At 37.1% G+C, this 18812-nt stretch overlaps 1 protein-coding gene across 6 annotated transcripts in view; it reads right to left on the reverse strand.

The window, feature by feature from the left end:
• The window catches only part of LOC134539366 (vinexin), a 173109-nt gene that overhangs the window by 32012 nt on the left and 122285 nt on the right, over positions 1-18812 (reverse strand). For 4 of the 6 annotated variants that reach the window (XM_063381349.1, XM_063381348.1, XM_063381350.1 and 1 more), the window contains 9 exons: positions 18606-18736; positions 17261-17333; positions 16437-16472; positions 13762-13927; positions 11772-11889; positions 10034-10066; positions 8025-8096; positions 1670-1728; positions 109-284 (listed from right to left, as the gene is read on the reverse strand). In XM_063381349.1, the coding sequence (XP_063237419.1) occupies positions 109-284; positions 1670-1728; positions 8025-8096; positions 10034-10066; positions 11772-11889; positions 13762-13927; positions 16437-16472; positions 17261-17333; positions 18606-18736 (864 nt within the window). The remainder of the gene's footprint in view (positions 1-108; positions 285-1669; positions 1729-8024; positions 8097-10033; positions 10067-11771; positions 11890-13761; positions 13928-16436; positions 16473-17260; positions 17334-18605; positions 18737-18812) is intronic. The other 2 variants (XM_063381353.1, XM_063381352.1) reach the window with 2 other exon arrangements.

Genomic DNA, 18812 nt, shown 5'->3' on the forward strand with positions numbered 1-18812 from the left:
GACTGTGCTCCAACATCATGGAAGAGGAACGGAGGCAGAATATTAGACGACAATAATGATTATGAAGAATGTAAAAAAGCTAACGCTGAAAATACTGACGAGCCTCACCTTTGGGCCTCTCCGGGGCGGGTTTGCGCAGCCCGTGCAGCGGGACCTCCCCTCCCTTCTGGATGGTCTTGTACGCCGTCCTCTGCTCCGCCGGGCTCAGCTGGCTCTGCAGGTTCTCGTCGCGGCGCTTGAACACCAGCGTCGAGTCGCTCTCGTACCCCGACACCTTCGCCGCGCTGAGGGGGGAAGACGCGAGCCCCCGGTCACCGTCGTCCCGAGCAGGGACGTCCGAACGTTTTCATGAGTGGGGGGGGGGGGGGGGGGGGGGGCGAAAAGATGTATCACCCTTACCTCAGTCCTAGAGCGGGGGGGGGGGGGGGGGGGAGGGGGGGGGGGGGAGGGGGGGGGGGGCCTCCCCCGGAAAAAATTTGGAATTTCAGATGCAAAAATTGTGCTATTTAATGAGTTTCCGAACCAAAATATTAAATATATACCATTCCAAGAATTTGATGACGTAGTACCTATGTATTAAATGCTACTCTGACAGGAGATGTAGTACAATTTGAATAAAATACCATCTAGGAATTTGCAATCATTTTACAGTAAATATTGACAATCATAAATTTGATTTTCTGATCAATGTGATCACCAATGCAACAACTACTGGTTGAGAAAAATACTACTAGGACCAAACATTTATTCTGGGAAAAGGAAGGGGGTGAAAAGCTACTCTCGCCCCCCCACCCCATGCATAACAGCACGGGGGCGACTTGCCCCTGCTGCCCCCCCTGTTCCTACGTCCCGGGTCCCAAGCCAGTGGCTCCCGGCACGGGCGAAGACACACTTCACCTCTCGACTGGACTGGGTACCGTCCGGTCCTTTGTGGCTGCTCATCACTGGTTCAGAGATCTCAATCTCTGCAGCTGAACTGGTGTCCAGTTGTATCAATTACTACTTGAACATTCCTTGGTTTCAGTGTATTTCGTATGCTTTGAAGATTATTAGATAGTTAATATTGTAACCCTTGCCTGAACAGTATACGTCGCCGCCAAATATCTTAAAAGAGTTTTTAGGTAGAGAAAAGTTTTTAATTGCTTTGAACATTAATTGAACTAAAAATTAACAGATTGACCTATTGGGATATTAGATAGTTAATATTGTAACCCTTGCCTGAACAGTTTTAACAGTATGTGTAAGTGCCAAAATTCTTAAAAGAGGTTTTTAGGATAGGGAAAAGTTTTGCAATTGCTTTGAACATTAATTGAACTAAAAATTAACAGATTGACCTATTGGGATATTTGATAGTTAATATTGCAACCCTTGCCTGAACAGTTTTAACAGTATGTGTAAGTGCCAAAATTCTTAAAAGAGGTTTTTAGGTAGAGAAAAGTTTTGCAATTGCACTGAACATTAATTGAACTAAAAATTAACAGATTAACCTATCGTGTCTTTAGGGATCGGGGGGTCTCAACTCATTTATCATTGTGTCCAAACACAAAGTTAGACATCCCCGATGTTTCCACTGCCAGATGGTTGGCCGCACTGGGAGAAGAAAGGCGCGAGTTGAAAACTACAGATCCCCTTAGCCCTGGCTGCGAAGGCTCGAGAAACGTTAACTCACCGATTCAAGAAGGAGTTCTCAGGCAGGCTGACGGGCACTTGGTGACGCTCTTGTTTTTCCTGTTGGAAACAACACTTCGTAACACACTGAAGCAAACCCACGCAGCTTGCGAGAGACTGTTGTTAAGAGGCACATGTGAATTATCACTTACTCTAAAAATGCAAGTAATACCTTTAAAAAAAATATATTAACTTTTAAAATTAAATATCAAAAATACTTATAAACACACAGAAACCTTCACAATTTTAATTAGTCCTGTGTAGATTGAAGTAATTATTTTAGACCAGGGTTACCAAGGACAGGAAAAATCCAGAAAACAGGAAAAACTCAGGGAGCTGAAAAGTTGTCTCCAAAACCTTGAAAACACTGGGAAATTGAATATATATATATATATATTAGTTACCAAACTGGATTAGTCATTTTTAATGCTAATTTGTTCCATTAATGTGAATTTAATCAAAAAATTTCTAAAATAAGACAAACGTAAGAAAATAAAAATATTTTTATTTCATGCTAAAACAGTATAAAGTACATTCAAAACTAATTCAACATCACAATGATAATGTATTGTTTCGTAGAAATCATACTGAGGTGTTATTTGTATGTATGTGCTTTTATTATGTTGTATTCGAGTCTTTATTTCTATTTCTGCCATGGTTAGTTTCAGAGACTAGGTAGGGCATGTCACAAGCTGTGGCCTGAGAAAAAATGCAGCACAATCGTGCTCTAATTTGTAGTCACCAAATCTTCTCACTGACTTTTACTGTCTGTAAACTAGTCTGTTACAGTACTGCTTGTTTGTCAGGAGGAAATACACAGCCACGTCTTCCACTTGACGAGAAGGAGGTACTGGTGGCACTGTTAGGGTTTAAGTAATAATTTTAATATTTTGCAAACACTGTTGCAGGCACCAGTCTATAAATTGCATACTTACTTAGCTTATCCACGTAAACTCAAATTGCAGGGTAAGATTTTATCAGGTACATTTTCTATGTATTTGGAGCCATAAATGACAAACAGTCATAAACCTCACTTTGCCTTAATCACGTAACCAAATAATCTTAATGTTTTTTTTCCCCCACTATCTGAATAAATTTAAAACTTAAGTACTGAACACTGCATGCACAATATTGCATTCCACATGCAAATATTCTTAACAGGTGCTCTGTCTGGTAAAAAAAAAAGGTTGTCTCATACTTCCAAATGCAGGAATCTACCAGGTGTCTGAAGATCAAACAAAGTAGTTAAAGCCACCAAACTGCTAATATTACAACTTAAGGTTTTGAACAATTTTTTGCTAGCCACATCTTTGGAGGAAATTCCTTTTGGAACCCTGGTAATGTTTAACTACACTGAATACACCACACACACAAAATTTTCACAAATTAATGATCATTCTTAGACAGAATGAGTCAGAATTCAACCGACAAACTACTGCGGCTACAGATACACCATGACATCTGCACGTCTTATGGCGTGAAGTGCTTCCGAAGACCTTTGGAGTTGGAGCTGAAACACTTTTTTTATTACAAATAAAAGCAAAATAAATAAGATGGAGCACTGAACATCCCGATGGTATTTAATTCAATAAAATTTCTACAAGCACTTCAAATTGTGTCGTTGTAATGATTTCTTTTAAATTGACTTCGTCCGGGTATGCGCCCCACAGAGCCCGATATGTCACCACTCTCCTACCCCCTGTCCTTGTGACATTTAAAAAACTCCCTGCCGGCGACATGTGTGTGTACGTGTGTTAGCACGCCATAAACTACCGCAAGAGGGCGCAGTCGAGTCAGTTCAATAAATTATAATAAATCTGTAAACCTAGTTTTCGTTGATCAGAATTGTATATGTTGTTTCAGGGACGTTACCTTAATGAACTCAAACATGCTGAAGACCATTCAGAAGATTAATCTGAACTTACACACTAAATATACTTTTTGTAAATGGTATTGAGCCCGGAATAGTCATGTTGTAATTTTTTAAGGTAATATTCTCTTTAACTTACTCATATCAGCAGCACGACTCACTCCAGTCGCTTCGCATCGCCACTCGAGGTAGGATGCTCTCTGCACTCTGGGGACTTCGACACTTGTCTTAACTGATCTTCGTACTTCTGTTCGTATACTCACTACAAATCGTTCGCTAGTTCACCCCATGGAGCCTACCTCGGGGGCACGGCTGTTTCATTTAAGGGGCCCGCCTACCTGAGCACACATACGGTGTGCAGAGCTTCAGGAAAAACAACGCGATTTCAAAACTACTCAAGATATCCGAGTGGGGCCTATTTACGAATAGCATTTAAGAGTTCGCTGAGGACCGAAAAGTACTTTTAACTTCGGATTAAGTTTTTAAACTGTATTTTTAGAAGAGTTAAAATGCCTAAAACGCGTGTTTTCAGAGTAATTTTTAGGCATAAATCAATCAGTACATATTCTTGAAAGCACTTAAGGGGCTTGCATAACACCTTTATCTTCATTTCTCCGCCATATAATGTTACGGTCACCGCTCAAATTTCACAGTTATCCTGTGACGACGAGAAGATTGCGCTCCTGTCCAGAGCCTTGCGCTTAGAGGCGATACCGCGCTAGAAGCACCAGAGAGCGTCGCGCTTATCACCCCGCCTCACCAACACACATACACCCCTGACGAGGCGGGCCCCTTAACTACAGTAACGGGAAATCCGCTCGCCGGAACTTTGTCCCGCTGATGCGAACGTATCGCCCAGCCACGAGGTGGCCGGGACCTCCGGAAACCGGTCGTGCTGCAAGGCGTTTTACAGCTTTACTTTCATGATCCTAATCATTGTATGAGGTACGTGTCGCTTAATGACGTGTAATAAATATCGGTCTCGCATACCTCATTTTCTTTCCTATTCACCCGGCCATGTGCGAGTCTGCATGTGGGATGCTACAAGCATGGGCGTCGCAACCGGGGGGGGGGACGGAGGGGACACGTCCCCCCCAATAATAAAAGTCTTCAATTCCGTCCCCTCCAATAATATATTTAGTTTCGTAATTATATTATTAATATCATTTCTGTGATATAACCCATATGTTGCGCGTGGTGCATTTAGTCCAATCTTGGTAATGTGAGCACTGTGTTTTTACAAATTTATTCTCTGAAAATAATTTTTTATAAAAAATAAATTATATATTGCAACCAACTATAATTAGAATATTTAGGATAAAAAATTCCTAAAAACCACCTTTTTGCACCTTCAAACCCCAAATTTTCCCAGGGGAGGACCCCCCACCACCCGTTTTTTCCCCAGGGGATGGATATTCCTCAACAACTAAATCAATTGCAGTCCCCCCCCAAAAAATATATCCTTGCGACGCCCATGGCTACTACAAGAGCCAACGAGAGTATTATTATAGCGTCCCGACGCTGAGAGTGGTCAGGTTTCAGTGGTCTTGGCCGTGGTACAAGGGCAAACGAGTCACGTCCCCACACGGACGTCACGCCTTTGAATATATATACTGTATAGAAGTCGCCAGCCCAGGTTAAAATTTCTAATACGGTTTTGAGGTAGTTGGTTAATTCACCGCCGCAATCGCCACCATCTCTAGGGCATCGACTTGTGGTGGTCCCTAGCGGACAAGTGTCGAACTCTTCAAACACACCTTCCCCCTCCTGTTGAACGAACATGAGCTGCAGTGAATGATGGGTGCGGGGTGCGGGGAATGACAGCGGGCGACAGGGCTGCGCTCTAACGTGTAAATAACAACTAAGACGATACAGGGCGTTATGGCAGCGCACTGCAGCGGTGAAGTTCCCAAGCTGCTCTCATACGCTTCTGAAAACGTAGAGTAAATCCTATCCACTCGCGACTTCTATACAGTATATATATTCAAAGGTCACGCCTCGGGTTTATAGTCCTCGCCGGGTCCTAGACACGGTGGCGCCTAATACTTCATTGAAACTTCCGCTAACTGATCCCCCGGCCGCGACAAAATAATTGATGGCATCAACAGGTCAGAACAATGTACAAAATATGATTTCTATTATTTCAATGAAATAATTTTACGACAGCGACAAGTTTTGCAAGTGGTTTACGAAATTTGTTCAACTAATTATTATCCACTCATTCAATGTTCCATCTTTAATATTTCATCTATTATTTGCTATAAAAATTATTCAGATTCAACTTCAAAGACGTGTACCAACCTCTGAAAGCACTAACTATAAATAGTATATGTTTTCAAATAAATTTTTTTGCGATGAACCCGAAGCATTAATTTGGTGGTCAAATTCTGACTCAATCTATATTTACTCATACATATTTTACTGTGTCTGAAATATCACAGAGAATGAGCATAAATGCTTACTAGTAAAAACAAACGATAAAATGTTTTCACAGGATCAGGGCTTACAGCACACCACAATCTTGTGGTAAAACAACTTGGTAAACAGTACTGGCTATTTCTAAAACAATATCACCATTCTTAAAATAACATGTTGATATAATGTATGGTTCTACAGCCAAGACAGTGAAGGCTAGTAAAATATTGCATGATAAGCTAGGATCTTTCTCAGAAATATACCAATGTCCTTACTTGATAGATGTACCCACTAATGATTGGCATAAGTCAATACTGCATAATCAAATGGGAGCGTCATTTACTTGAAACATTAGGACTCTCAAACAGAAATATGTTTCTTAACATCACTGATATTTCAGATTACCAAGTATTGCATGAGAACTAATTATAAGACCACAATTTTTTTTTTGAAGTTATACTTATTTAGGCACGTTATGAAAAAATGTAGAGTGAAATTTTAAAATGTGCGTGCATCACTGTAACACAAAATTAACAGGTTGAAGCTGCCCGCTAAACCGCTCATTTAGTCTCGAAAAAAAGCTACCAACAAAATAGAAATAGAACTTCTATTAGTCGCGCATGTTGGCACGCTCGTCGCCTCTGATCACTGTTTTCATATTTATAATATTTATCCACATGTTTCTGGTTTCTACATTCACAACACGTGTTTTAGTTTCATACAAGTGCGGATTATATATGTGCTAATAAATTATATTCAGTAGTGATTTAAATTGAATATTTTGATTAATATTATTTACTATTCGTAAATATTAGTAAAAAAAATTGTGCCTTTATACTTTTACAAGTGCTCCAATATAATTATTGAGGTTAACTATCCGTATGTATTATTTATTGATATAACTTAAAATATTATTATTTAATATAATTAATACTAAATATGATTAAATTATTAATGTTAAATATTTATTATTGGTTATTTAATATTTACAAAATAAAGAAATAATTTTAATAAAACATTTAATAAAAAAAATGTGATAAAAATTAAAATCGAACATCAAATTAAAATATTAATTTTTAATATTTATTATTAAATTGAATAAATAATAAATATTTATAAAAATAAATGAATATATTTAATGAAAACTTTTTGATAAAAATGAAAAGTGAATATTAAATTAAGAAATAATAAATATTTAAAACATGAATAAACTTAAATTAAATTTTTTAATTTATTATTAATTTTATTTATTTTCTTTTAAAATATTAAATAATCAATAATAAATATTTAAAATTAAGAATCTTATAATATTTATTACAAATTATGTCATATATATTTATTATTCTCTAAATTTTATTTATTTAATTTTTCAAATTTAAACAGAACTTTATTGACTGTGTTGACTATCTTTTTCCAGCCCTTTTATTATTTTATTGTATTTAATTATTTGCACGCAATTAAAAACTATTTTTTAATGATGCCAAAGAAGTATAACTTCTCACGCGGGTACACATAAGTACTCAAACCCTAGTTTTTAATGTTAGGTTCTTTTGCTGAACACACATTTTTTTAAGTTCAGAAATTTCTTTCTCTATTTTTCTGCTATGGTGTCCTTCAAAGAACTATTTAATAAAAGTAATGTGATATTAACATTGGTACAGATTACACAGTACCAACAAAATAAATGTGACCATCCTGATATATCGTGGTTATCAGTACAAGAATTGTGCTTCAAGAATGAGCATTTTGTCGATAAGCACCTTGCAATAGTTCACCGCATTCACCGTCTCAAGCAAAAGCAGCAAACGGGGATAAAATACCCAAACAAGTAAGCCACGCAACACACAGCATGCATAAGACAACAAAACACTGTGCACATACGGTTTCAACTAGAAATTCCTGTGAGACTATGTCACTAGTTTGTGAAAACATAACCATAACAAGGGTGCGTGCAAGAGAACGTTCCAGACACTAGGGGCAGGGTTGGGGGGGAAGAGAAAGAGACAGAGAGACAAAGAGAAGGGGTGAACAAACGTGCTTGCGAGAGAGAGAGACAGAGATGTGCTCTTACGAGGCGGCGACGTAACTCGTGGCTGGAGTGTAAAGAGCTGTGATTGAGTTGCGTGTAGTGAGATTCCAACCACTGAGCAAGCAGGCCACCGACACAGAAACAGAAACACAAGAGAGAACAACTGCTGTAATGAGAGGAGCCCAAAGCCGCGTCACGACAGTACAGAAGAAGGCAGCGGTTGCGGTGTCAGTACATCGATGTGCGAAGTGCGGCATGCGATTTACAGTACGTGTTAAAACTAGAGCTTGGTGGGATATGGACTATCGGTTCTGGAAAATTTCAGGTGGGGGAAAAAACTTTCCTGCAGGAAACGAGATGGGATTGGGAATTGTTTGAGGTAACAAATTTCAAAAAAATTTCCATACCATTTCAAAGGGAAAATGTTCTTGTATGTCTAAGTCCAAATGTAGTGATTATACAATGACAAGAGGCAGGTAATTATCAAGACTATTTCAGCATCAAAGTTATTGAAACAATTATACTTTCGCTTGACAAAAATCGCATGCAAAATTAAAGTGATTTTCTGCAGCACTACATTCTGAATGGACCCAGAAAAATACCAGGAAATAGGGCTAATCTTATTTAATTTTATAAAAACTTCAACATTAAAACAAAAAGCCTGATTAGTGAAATAGTGACAAAATTACCTCATATTAAAGACAGCCATGTTTGCAATTGGCAAAATTACAACATATTATTAACAATGAATTTCCACTCAATTCTGGCACTTTTATGTGTGTTCTCGTTTATATTTCTTTCAAGGCACAAGTTGCAACATCAATAGTGCCATACATAAATTGTGTACAGATGGTGGTAGAAGAATCGCAACTATAAATTAAAAAATATTTAATCTACTGTGTTCACATTTTTTTTCCATAACACAACAGTTTCATGTTTTTTGTTGATGTAGTCATGGTCAAAGCCAATTTTGTTTATTTTTTCCCCCATACTGATAGTGATACAAAAAAAAAAAAAAAATTTGTTTATCAAGTGTTTAATATAAATAATATTTGTATTTTAAATCGTATACGAGATCGTTCCGTTACAGTTTCGCTTTAGTAGTGCTATACAGTCTGTGTTTCAAAAGCTGAATAAAGTGCTTGTTTACAATTGAGCCTGTGAATATTTTTTGCCACCGTTAATAATGTGAGTTTGAACTGCTCAATACGGTGTGCTGATCACATGCATGTATCTAATCAGGTTAGAATGCAGTCCTTTCTTTCAAAATAGTTTGTAACGACAAGTTTGGTTCATGGAAATGTACACTACTGGAATATATCAGGGAATGGAAAAAGAATCCTAACCGATGGTTTGGGAAAGACACATTCTCTAGTTAAAACACACCTACCAATACTTTCCACTATGTTAAAGGATTTCGCTTACTGTTCTCATGACCATTGTCACTTACAGTAAAATATAACTTAGGTATTACATACTAAACTAAGGCACACTATCGGCTCTGCCAACCTGGTCCAAGACAAACTTCCAAAGTGACGACATAGCTTTCAAAATTTCTGAAACATTTTTATTCTTTTATATTATCGCAAAAGCAAGCAACTTGTAGCTACAGAAAAAAAAATGGAGAAGGATAAAAAGGAGGAAATCATCAGTAGTAGCCCCATTAGATTGTTTTTATAGCACAGTGACTTTGTTAGTATCTAGGTGAACTAAGAATAGCAATACCCAAACATGATTACGTGACACAAACAGTCCACATTAACAGAAACCTTGAGTAGACATAATAATGTTTGCTACAATTAAGGAACCTAGCACATGTAGTGTATAACACATTGTGCTTATTATAATAATGCTACATACTTGAATAAGTGTATTAAAGTATAGGTGTTTAAAGTACTTAATCAAAATTATTACTTTGAGTATCCAATGTCTATTATTATATTATAAAGTCTAATAAGTGTAATATGAACAGGAATATAAATTTTTATTGTAAACACAACATCCACAAGTTAAACTGTGTATTCCAAAATAAAATAATGAAGCATACTCACGCCATCAAATATCTCTAGGACTTCATCCCACCACTGAAAGAGAAAAAATATTTAGCAATTAATTTTATTATGGACACAGTATGTAGTAGACGCAATGGTATATATATCACAGAAAATACACAGTGGTGGGTACAGAAATTTGGGAAGGATTTAAAAAAATATACATATAAAAATTTTTAAATTTAAATGTGTGGTATTTTTAAAAGAAAAAACATGCATTACTACACTAACAAACTAACACATTGGCCTAAAGAAGTGGCCATGGGCGAAGTGAGTCTCTCAGTTGAAATTGCAGGTGGTGTAACAACACACCTTGTATCACAACATAATGCATTCACTGGTATTTTGCACATTTCCCCCCACCTTTTCCACCACCTCCCCTTCTGAGTCCACCACTTAATGCACACATTCATTAACATTGTCCAACAATGACTTTAACCTCCATATTGATAGTTACACATGGTGATATGCAACAGCTTCACTACACTTAGAATAGTCAAATTTCATTTATTTTTGAAGTTGTCAGTAGGGATGGACAATTCAAATCCTCAAATACCGTCAAATCCTTCGTGCACAGAGAAAAATTCAACACCAATAACCTCTGAAGTTTATTAAGTCAATTATTTTCCTTCATACCTATCCTGTTACCATTCCCCAAGATATTGTACTTTTAACTTTAAATATATATAAAATTACAATATGAATTAATTCTGGAAACTTAGTTCATGAATGAAATATTTAAAGGGTTAAATGTTTGAACACCACAGTCTTTTTTTTTCCCCTGTACTACATTATTTTAATTTGGGCCCTTGAGACCTAGATTCAGATTTGAGGGGTATATTTGATAGACTCTTTAGGATTCGAATTCGAGAAAATTGGGATTCGACTCATCACTAGTTGTGAGTACAATAAACTGAATGGAATATGAATACTGCTTGTATTACTCATTTTATTTATTTATTTGTTTATCAATTTGCTACATGTCTACCGACGACATAAGGCCATGGGTGTAGGCATGATAAACATAAAAAAATTACATTGACTAAACAACCACATGAAACAAAATGAATAACATTGAGGACAATACTAACAATACTATAATAACACATACACAAGACAACACAGCAGGCAACTAACAGATAAACAAGAACAAGTTATAATTATAAAAAAAAAAAAAAATGATCTAGAAACCTGTTTATAAAAAAAATTACATATGGTAGCATCATTAACCTCAAACATATTAATTTTAAATAAAGATAAGAAAAATTGTTTTATATTTAAATTATTTTTTGGATAGAGAGAAATAGCAACCATGTTTATTAAAATTTGATGTAATTCTGTATAATATATCATTTGTTTTGCCAGAGGAGCATAATAAAGGTGCCTGTCGACTGTTATAGGTGGGTACTTTAATATTTGATTGATATTTCGTCGGCTTACTTCTAAAACCTCGTAAGTCCAGATTTTCACAGTTTTATATTCCGGATGTGTTTGGTGTATTTTTTTTTTTTTTCGTAGTGCATATGCTGATAAAACCTCGTAAGTCAACTCTACTTAAGTCTCTTTTCTATTCACAAATTATAAAACCTCGTATCTTTCTGTCAGTCGAAACCGTGCTCCAGAAGCTTATAAGTTCCCCTGTAAATTTGACTGAAATGGAGTTACGAGGTTTTAGAAGTGAGCCGACGATTTGATGTTTGAAATGGCTGAACGCTCGCGCAGGCCCGCCGTCTCGCACCTGCTTGGTCTCCTTGTCGGAGATGGAGGACCGTCCCGGCACGTAGTCCTCGATCCGGCCCGGCTGGTTCCTGTACACCTCCGTGTAGTACTTGACGGAGTCCGGGTGCGGCAGGTACCTGCGGGACAGGCCCCCGCGACCGGCGACGTCATGGCAACGCCCTCCGGCGACGTCGAACACACTTGGACGGTCTCCGGGTAAAAGGTAACAAGTCACATTTAGGTGATTTTTAGAGGAACAAGTCACTTAAACTCTCAAGCATACTTAGAATATGTAATGCATTTTTTATCATTGGTAAATATGTTGGTAAATAAAAGAATAATGCAAGAAAAATTTAAGTATATAAATTCAATTCTTATCTAAGAGTTTTTTTTGTTTCTCCTGCAAAAAGTGAATTCTTGACTTGTTACCTTTTACCCAGAGACCGTCCATTTTTAACGACCATAAACCATTCCTGGCTTTCACGGTACGTCATAGAGAAACCAAAATAATGGAAAGAAAGATGTATGTATATGTTACGGGTAATGATAGAAGAAAAAGTACGTCTGAGTTTGTTATGTAAAGTTGTCGTTCCAAGTTTGTTGGGTAAAGTTAGAATAATAACTTAAATAAATTTGAATACGGCATTTACCCATGTGCATCCTAGGTCCACCAAATACTTACTGGGTAATATTATAAAAACCAAATGATTGAAAACTTTAGTTGCATTGATACCTTACCTAACCTCACCTAAACATGCTCAAAAATGAGGCAACACCTAACGTTATCCGGTCAGCGTTGGGTGGACCTAGGTGTACATGGGTAACTGCCAGATCCCAATTTATTTTAGTGATTATTCCGATTTTACCCTACGACCTTGACTACACTCAGCAAGTGAGAACTCAAATTTTTTTTTAAACAAATCACAAAAAAAATACAGGAATAAATTTTGTAAAATGCATTTAACTATGAAATGACTTAAAGAGTATATGGTTGTACTATTACTTTTATACTGGACCAAAGGAACGTACTATAAAAAGTAGAAGGGCAAAATTGTGGGAAAGAGGAAGCAAAATAATTTTAAACAATTTTTTAAGGAAGGTTGGGTATTTTGATTTTCCCATTATTACTGTTAGTTAAAGGATATGTATGTAAATTTAACACTAATTTTTCTGTCATATATATTTTCAACAGATATTTAATAAGTGTAATATCATGGGTATAAAGTCTCGCAAGTGTTTGTGGTTTTTATTAGTTGCGCAACAGTTTACAGAAATTTTATCTGATTTTAGGAAATATTTCAGAAAAATATTTTTTAAGACAGAACAACAAATGCTAGGGGTTATAGTGTTAAATTTACATAAATAATCCTTAACTTATAGTAATGACAGGAAAATAAAAATAATCACAATGGCATGTGAGACACTACCTCAAGGTGTCAGCGGTAATATCACTCGCCTCTCGCCAAAGAGATCCGAGTTCAATTACTGTTGGGGTCTAATCTGGATTTTTCGCAAGTGGAAAATGTGACGAATGATTGCTTCCTTGGTGTACTCTCATTTCCCTCATCAATGCATTTTGTCAGCAGGGGCGTAGCCAGGGGGTGTTTTAGGGGTTCAACCCCCCCCCCCCCCCAGCACCAAATCGTTAATTAATTATTATTCATCACTCAAACAAATTTCATATTAAAATTAATAAAATTTTTACCATTACAGTATTTAAATTAAAGTACCGAAAACTGCTAAATTAGCACTATTTTACACCTTAAAATCCAAATTTTCCCGGGGGAGGACACCCGGACCCCCTGCTTTAATACGGGGGGGGGAGGGGGGGGGGGCATGCTTCTCAACACCCCCCATACATAAATCCTGGCTACGCCACTGTTTGTCACTACTCCAATCACATCACTTCATTCTTCATCGTCTCTAACGGCCTGCACGAGACACTAAAACGTAGTTAATTAGTTCGTTTTGTCCGATTCGGTGCTCGTTCGACGGAGCGAGCGACTCACTTGGATCGAGGCAGGGTGTTGGTGGTGAAGTCGTTCTCCTTGTTCTTGATGCGCCGTCGGTCCAGCGTCGCGTACTTGGCCGAGAAGCCGATGTCCGAGTGGTAGCCGGAGCGGTCCGGCTCGGACGCGTAGCCCCCGGGAGATGCGTGCCGATACTGCGAGCCACCTGCGCGCGTCCTCGGACATCAGAGTAGCCCCTCCGCGCCTCGACTCTCCACACTCCCTGCCACTCTCACTCTCACTACCATCACTCCTCAAAATACTAGATAGATATCGTCTTTCGTCTTGCAAATAAGAGCTTCCATTGTCATGAGCTGCCTTCTGGATCATCAGATATCTCTGAAATAATAAGTATTGTCTAGGCTGGAGATATTTAGCCACACTAAATTCAAATATATATTATATATATATATATATATATATATATATATATATATATATATATATATATATATATATATATATATATATATATATATATATATATATATATATATATATATATATATATATATATATATATATATATATATAAAAATTTTTCCAGGCAACTACTACCTACCCAGAAATAAACCAACTAATAAAACATAATAAAAGTTTGTGCTTAATTTTAAAAAAAAATTCAAGAGTTATTCCTAATGATTATAACTACTACGTATATAACAATATATTTCAAAGTTTTTAATTTAATAAAATAATAATTTTTTTTTTTTTCATATTGTATGCAGTAGACATACTAATAACAATAAAGAAAACTACTTAATAGGCAATGAAGGTTAACTCTACTAATATTAATTACTGTTACTGTAGCTTTTATGATTGAAAAAAAAAATTAATTTTAGACTTTTAGTTGCATTTTGATTATGAATATTAATTAGTGCCTTGAGACAAAGCGAACATCATGAAGCATACACTGCCATGCCCTCTTTTATGATTTAGGAAAGAAAAGCTAACAAAATTATTATTCCATAACTGAGCCTTCATGCAAATTTTAAAGGTTACCACTCATTAGTAGACTCTCATGCCACTCAACAGCAAATCCCGCAGCATTAACTAGCAGTTTTTTTTGTATGGAGTTAAATTATCGATAAAACAACCCTATTACACTTGTTCATGACAACCAGAACAGACAAAAGAATCAACGTAAGAAAAAGAGTTAATATTTGTTGTTGTAATAATGTATTTTTTACAAGACATACACACAAACTCCACAAAGTCACGTACTCCCACTACCAAGCTGTTACTGTTAGCTAGTGTTAATTTCCATATCTAACATTCCAAATATGCATAATGTGTAGGCCTGTGCAAAAATAGTTTGTTTTTTTTTGTTCGAATCAAATACGAATATCAAATTATTCATGAATACGGATATCGAACTTCGTCCACGCGATTTTTCCGTTACCGTAGTGCGACACGGTAGTGAAAACAAAACTCTGAATACTTGTTGCATGTTTTAAAACGTCGGTTATTGTCAATGTTATTGATTATGAAATCCCAATAAACATCAATAAATTGTATTTATATCACACAAATGACTTAAGCTCACCTTTGAACATTGTGTAAGTGAAAAATCTCAGCAGTGAACGTTGTTATATGAAAAACTCACGAGGTATGCTATGTCAAGCATTCGTAAGCAAAATAATACTCACTCATTATTTCGAAGTCTTAGTATTAGAGGTTGAATCGAATATGAATAGTTTATTATTCGTATTCGATAATTTGAATAATCACACAGGCTTAATAACGTGTCATCCCAATTCCTTCTGTTCTGAATCTCGATTGACCTAAGGCTTAAATTCCAAGTGAAACGTGAAGGCATAATGACTTAAGATTGAGAGTGACTCTCAGAAGCAGGCAATGGTTGATTTCAGTAGACTTAACACTATCTTCCATAACCTCACTGAGCACAGCTTTCTTAGATGGCAATACTTTGATTATAAATTTATGGACAATTTTACAATCTAAATTATGAAATCCGAACAAACACAGATTCTTTGCACAAGTGGTTGAAATACACACCACAAACGAAAATCTAGATCCGCCACCAACAAAAAAACTGGAAAATAAAGGACAATAAAATGTATTTACATGCAACACATAAAACTGGGTGGAGCCCAGAAGAAAGCGACAAAGTGGTAAATGTATAAACATCCCGTTGTACACCAGCCATGTCTAAACTATAATCACTGTCACAACTATCTATTCAAGATAAGGGTTAGTCCATTGGCTTATCCCACCCGAGCGAAGATGTTCTGCCTACAAGGCATTTCTCAGATGCCAAACTTACAAATACATAATATATTCGTAGGACTGTCACAGAATTATTAACAGGGCAACTAAATGAAGATGGCAGCAAGTTACAAACAACCTCAAGAATACAACAGACATGAAAAAAAAATAAAAAGAATCTAAGGGTGAATTGTGATTGGCCAGAAGGCAATAACCGTATAAATAAATTAGTGTCACAGGCATACAGTGTTATTTGACTAGTAAATGATCTACGGGCATCATACAACTTGGGTGAAGTGCAAGGCAACACAGCTCGGCATGGTGAGAGGCGTATTAAAGTCTACAAGGTTACCCCTCTAGGGCGAGACATGTTGCACTAACAACAAGCGATACACAGTTAGAATGACACACATGGACCAAGCAAGTTGCTGTCTCAAACGTTCTACCTCTGGAAGGCCTGTAGCGAACTGTCACATAGTTGTCTGAAACAAACAAGTAAAAAAAAAAACACGTAGAAGAATTGATCTTGGACTAGGACCTTCAAAAATGTATATTACATTCCACAAAGAGTTAATAATGAACTGATGAGAGAACTGGTTAATGTCTTGTTGACATCCGAGGTTATCGGAGAACATGAGAATGATTAGCGGCAGAATGCACTGGTGGATAAAATGGAAGAATTTCGAGAAAACTCCTCTTCAAACGTCTACCGCTTTTCCCAAATTCCAAGAATCTACCAACAAAAAAAACACGGGAATCTAACCCGCATCACTTCCTTGGGGGCAGACATACTAACTGCCAGCCACCAAAAGTCATGTCACATAAAGAATCAAGCTCTGTAGATGGATTAGCAAATAAAATTTTGATAGTCTATAAATTCATATAAAGCAATAATATACAGTAAAAGACATGAGATGTGTTCATTTTGTGAGGTGATGGCTCAAGATAAATAAAGAAGAAAATGACTGGTAGTTAAATTTTTTTTAAATGTACTATATATATGTTTTTACAACTAGGCAAAAAATAATTTATTCATGTCAAAAAAAAAAGGTAAGGTAAGATACACTAAATTCAAACTGTAGAACTATAGATAGATTTATTATCTCCTTTTCATTTTATAAGTTTCAGGAGAATGCGAGTAAGTATGAGGCCCGGCACGTCAGAAGGTAGCAGTTTACAGTTTAACACTTGTCGAGTACAACTGAAAACCTGTACCATATATGTATGCAATGTCAATGAACGCTAGAAAAATAAACGATGAAACACTTACCATCTTTACTGGCGCGATGCAAGGAATCATACATCCGTTTGTACCATTTAGCTTGGTTTGCATCTCTAATCTCCTGCAATTAACAACGTTAACATATGTATTAGATATTAGAAATAAACATACAAAGAAAATGAAATTCGTTACAGAGTTTGAACTACGGTGAAAGAGGTATTCCCTCCCGGGTCGTGGGGCCGATGCCCTCATACTTCTTGGGCGTCAGCTACGGAGAGGTGACCATGGCGTGATTGGGACGTACAAGGCAAGATGAATCCGCAGTGGTTTTCCACTGCCTTCAGCTGTATGGAGTTAACGGATTATCACAACAACCCTGAACCCAGGAAGAAAATTATTCCACAGCTGAAAAATCCCTTACCCAGTCAGGAATCGAAATCGGGATCCTTGGCTCACAAGCCAGAATCTTTAACCAATGAGCAATAGATCGGACTGATAATACAATTATTTGAGAGGGCTAAATCACTTGGGCCCTATAGTGTCAGTGCAAATGAACCCAGAGAAAAATAATAGTGATCAAAAAATATTCATGCTTATCCAATAGAAAAATAAGAATCAGACTGTTTAAAATACCCTTGCAAAGTTTTTGAATTTTATGAACATTTCACATTTGTTTGACTGACAAGAAAGGCAAATTAAAAGGGTTACATTATGTGTGCATTTCAGGTCACGAGGAAATTAATTTATGCTTTTTAAGCAAATAAACTTTCTACTGTGAACTATTTTAAAGTTTATTCAGTGTTAATGCTTTGTAGATAAGCAGAATAATCCTTTTTTTTTTTTTTTTTAATAATTTTAAGGTTATGGACTGGGAACTTCACAAAAACCTTAAAAGCTCTTAATCCTTGTGTAAAATATTGTTTTATCTTTGAAAATGAGGATATAGTAGGTATAGTACTGTGAATTCTTCTTACCTGTCTTCTTCAGTGGCGTAGCCAGGATTTGTGTATGGGGGGTGTTAAGAAGCATGCGCCCCCCCCCCGTATTAAAGTGGGGGGTCCGAGGGTCCTCCCGCGGGAAAATTTGGATTTTAAGGTGTAAAATAGTGCTATTTTGCAGTTTTCAGTACCTAAATTTAAATATTGTAATGGTAAAATTTTTATTAATTTTAATATGAAATTTGTATGAGTGATGAATAAGTAATTAATTAAAGATTTGGTGCTAAGAGTGGGGGGGGGGGGGTTGAACCCCTAACCCCCCCCCCCCCCCCTGGCTACGCCCCTGCCTGTCTTCCATTCTGGCCCGCACAGGACAAAACAAGGAATCAGAGAGCTACTCCTCCACGCTCGCGGCCGGGGAAGCGGTAACGGCCGGGGCGACGGCAGACACTCACCGAGCGAAGCACCAGGGGTACCCCCTCCCTGGTCGTGGGGCCGATGCCCTCGTACTTCCTGGGCGTCAGCTCCGTCACCTTCTTGTGGCCCTCCTCGGAGTCCATCTCGTACTCCCGCTTCACCTCAAACACTTTGGGACACACAGACCAAGGACTTTAGGTCGTCAAGTGTCCTATCTTGGTATGCAACAACTCTAAATACGCTTG

This window comes from Bacillus rossius, chromosome 15 (assembly GCF_032445375.1).
Source record: "Bacillus rossius redtenbacheri isolate Brsri chromosome 15, Brsri_v3, whole genome shotgun sequence".
Lineage (NCBI taxonomy): Eukaryota > Metazoa > Arthropoda > Insecta > Phasmatodea > Bacillidae > Bacillus > Bacillus rossius.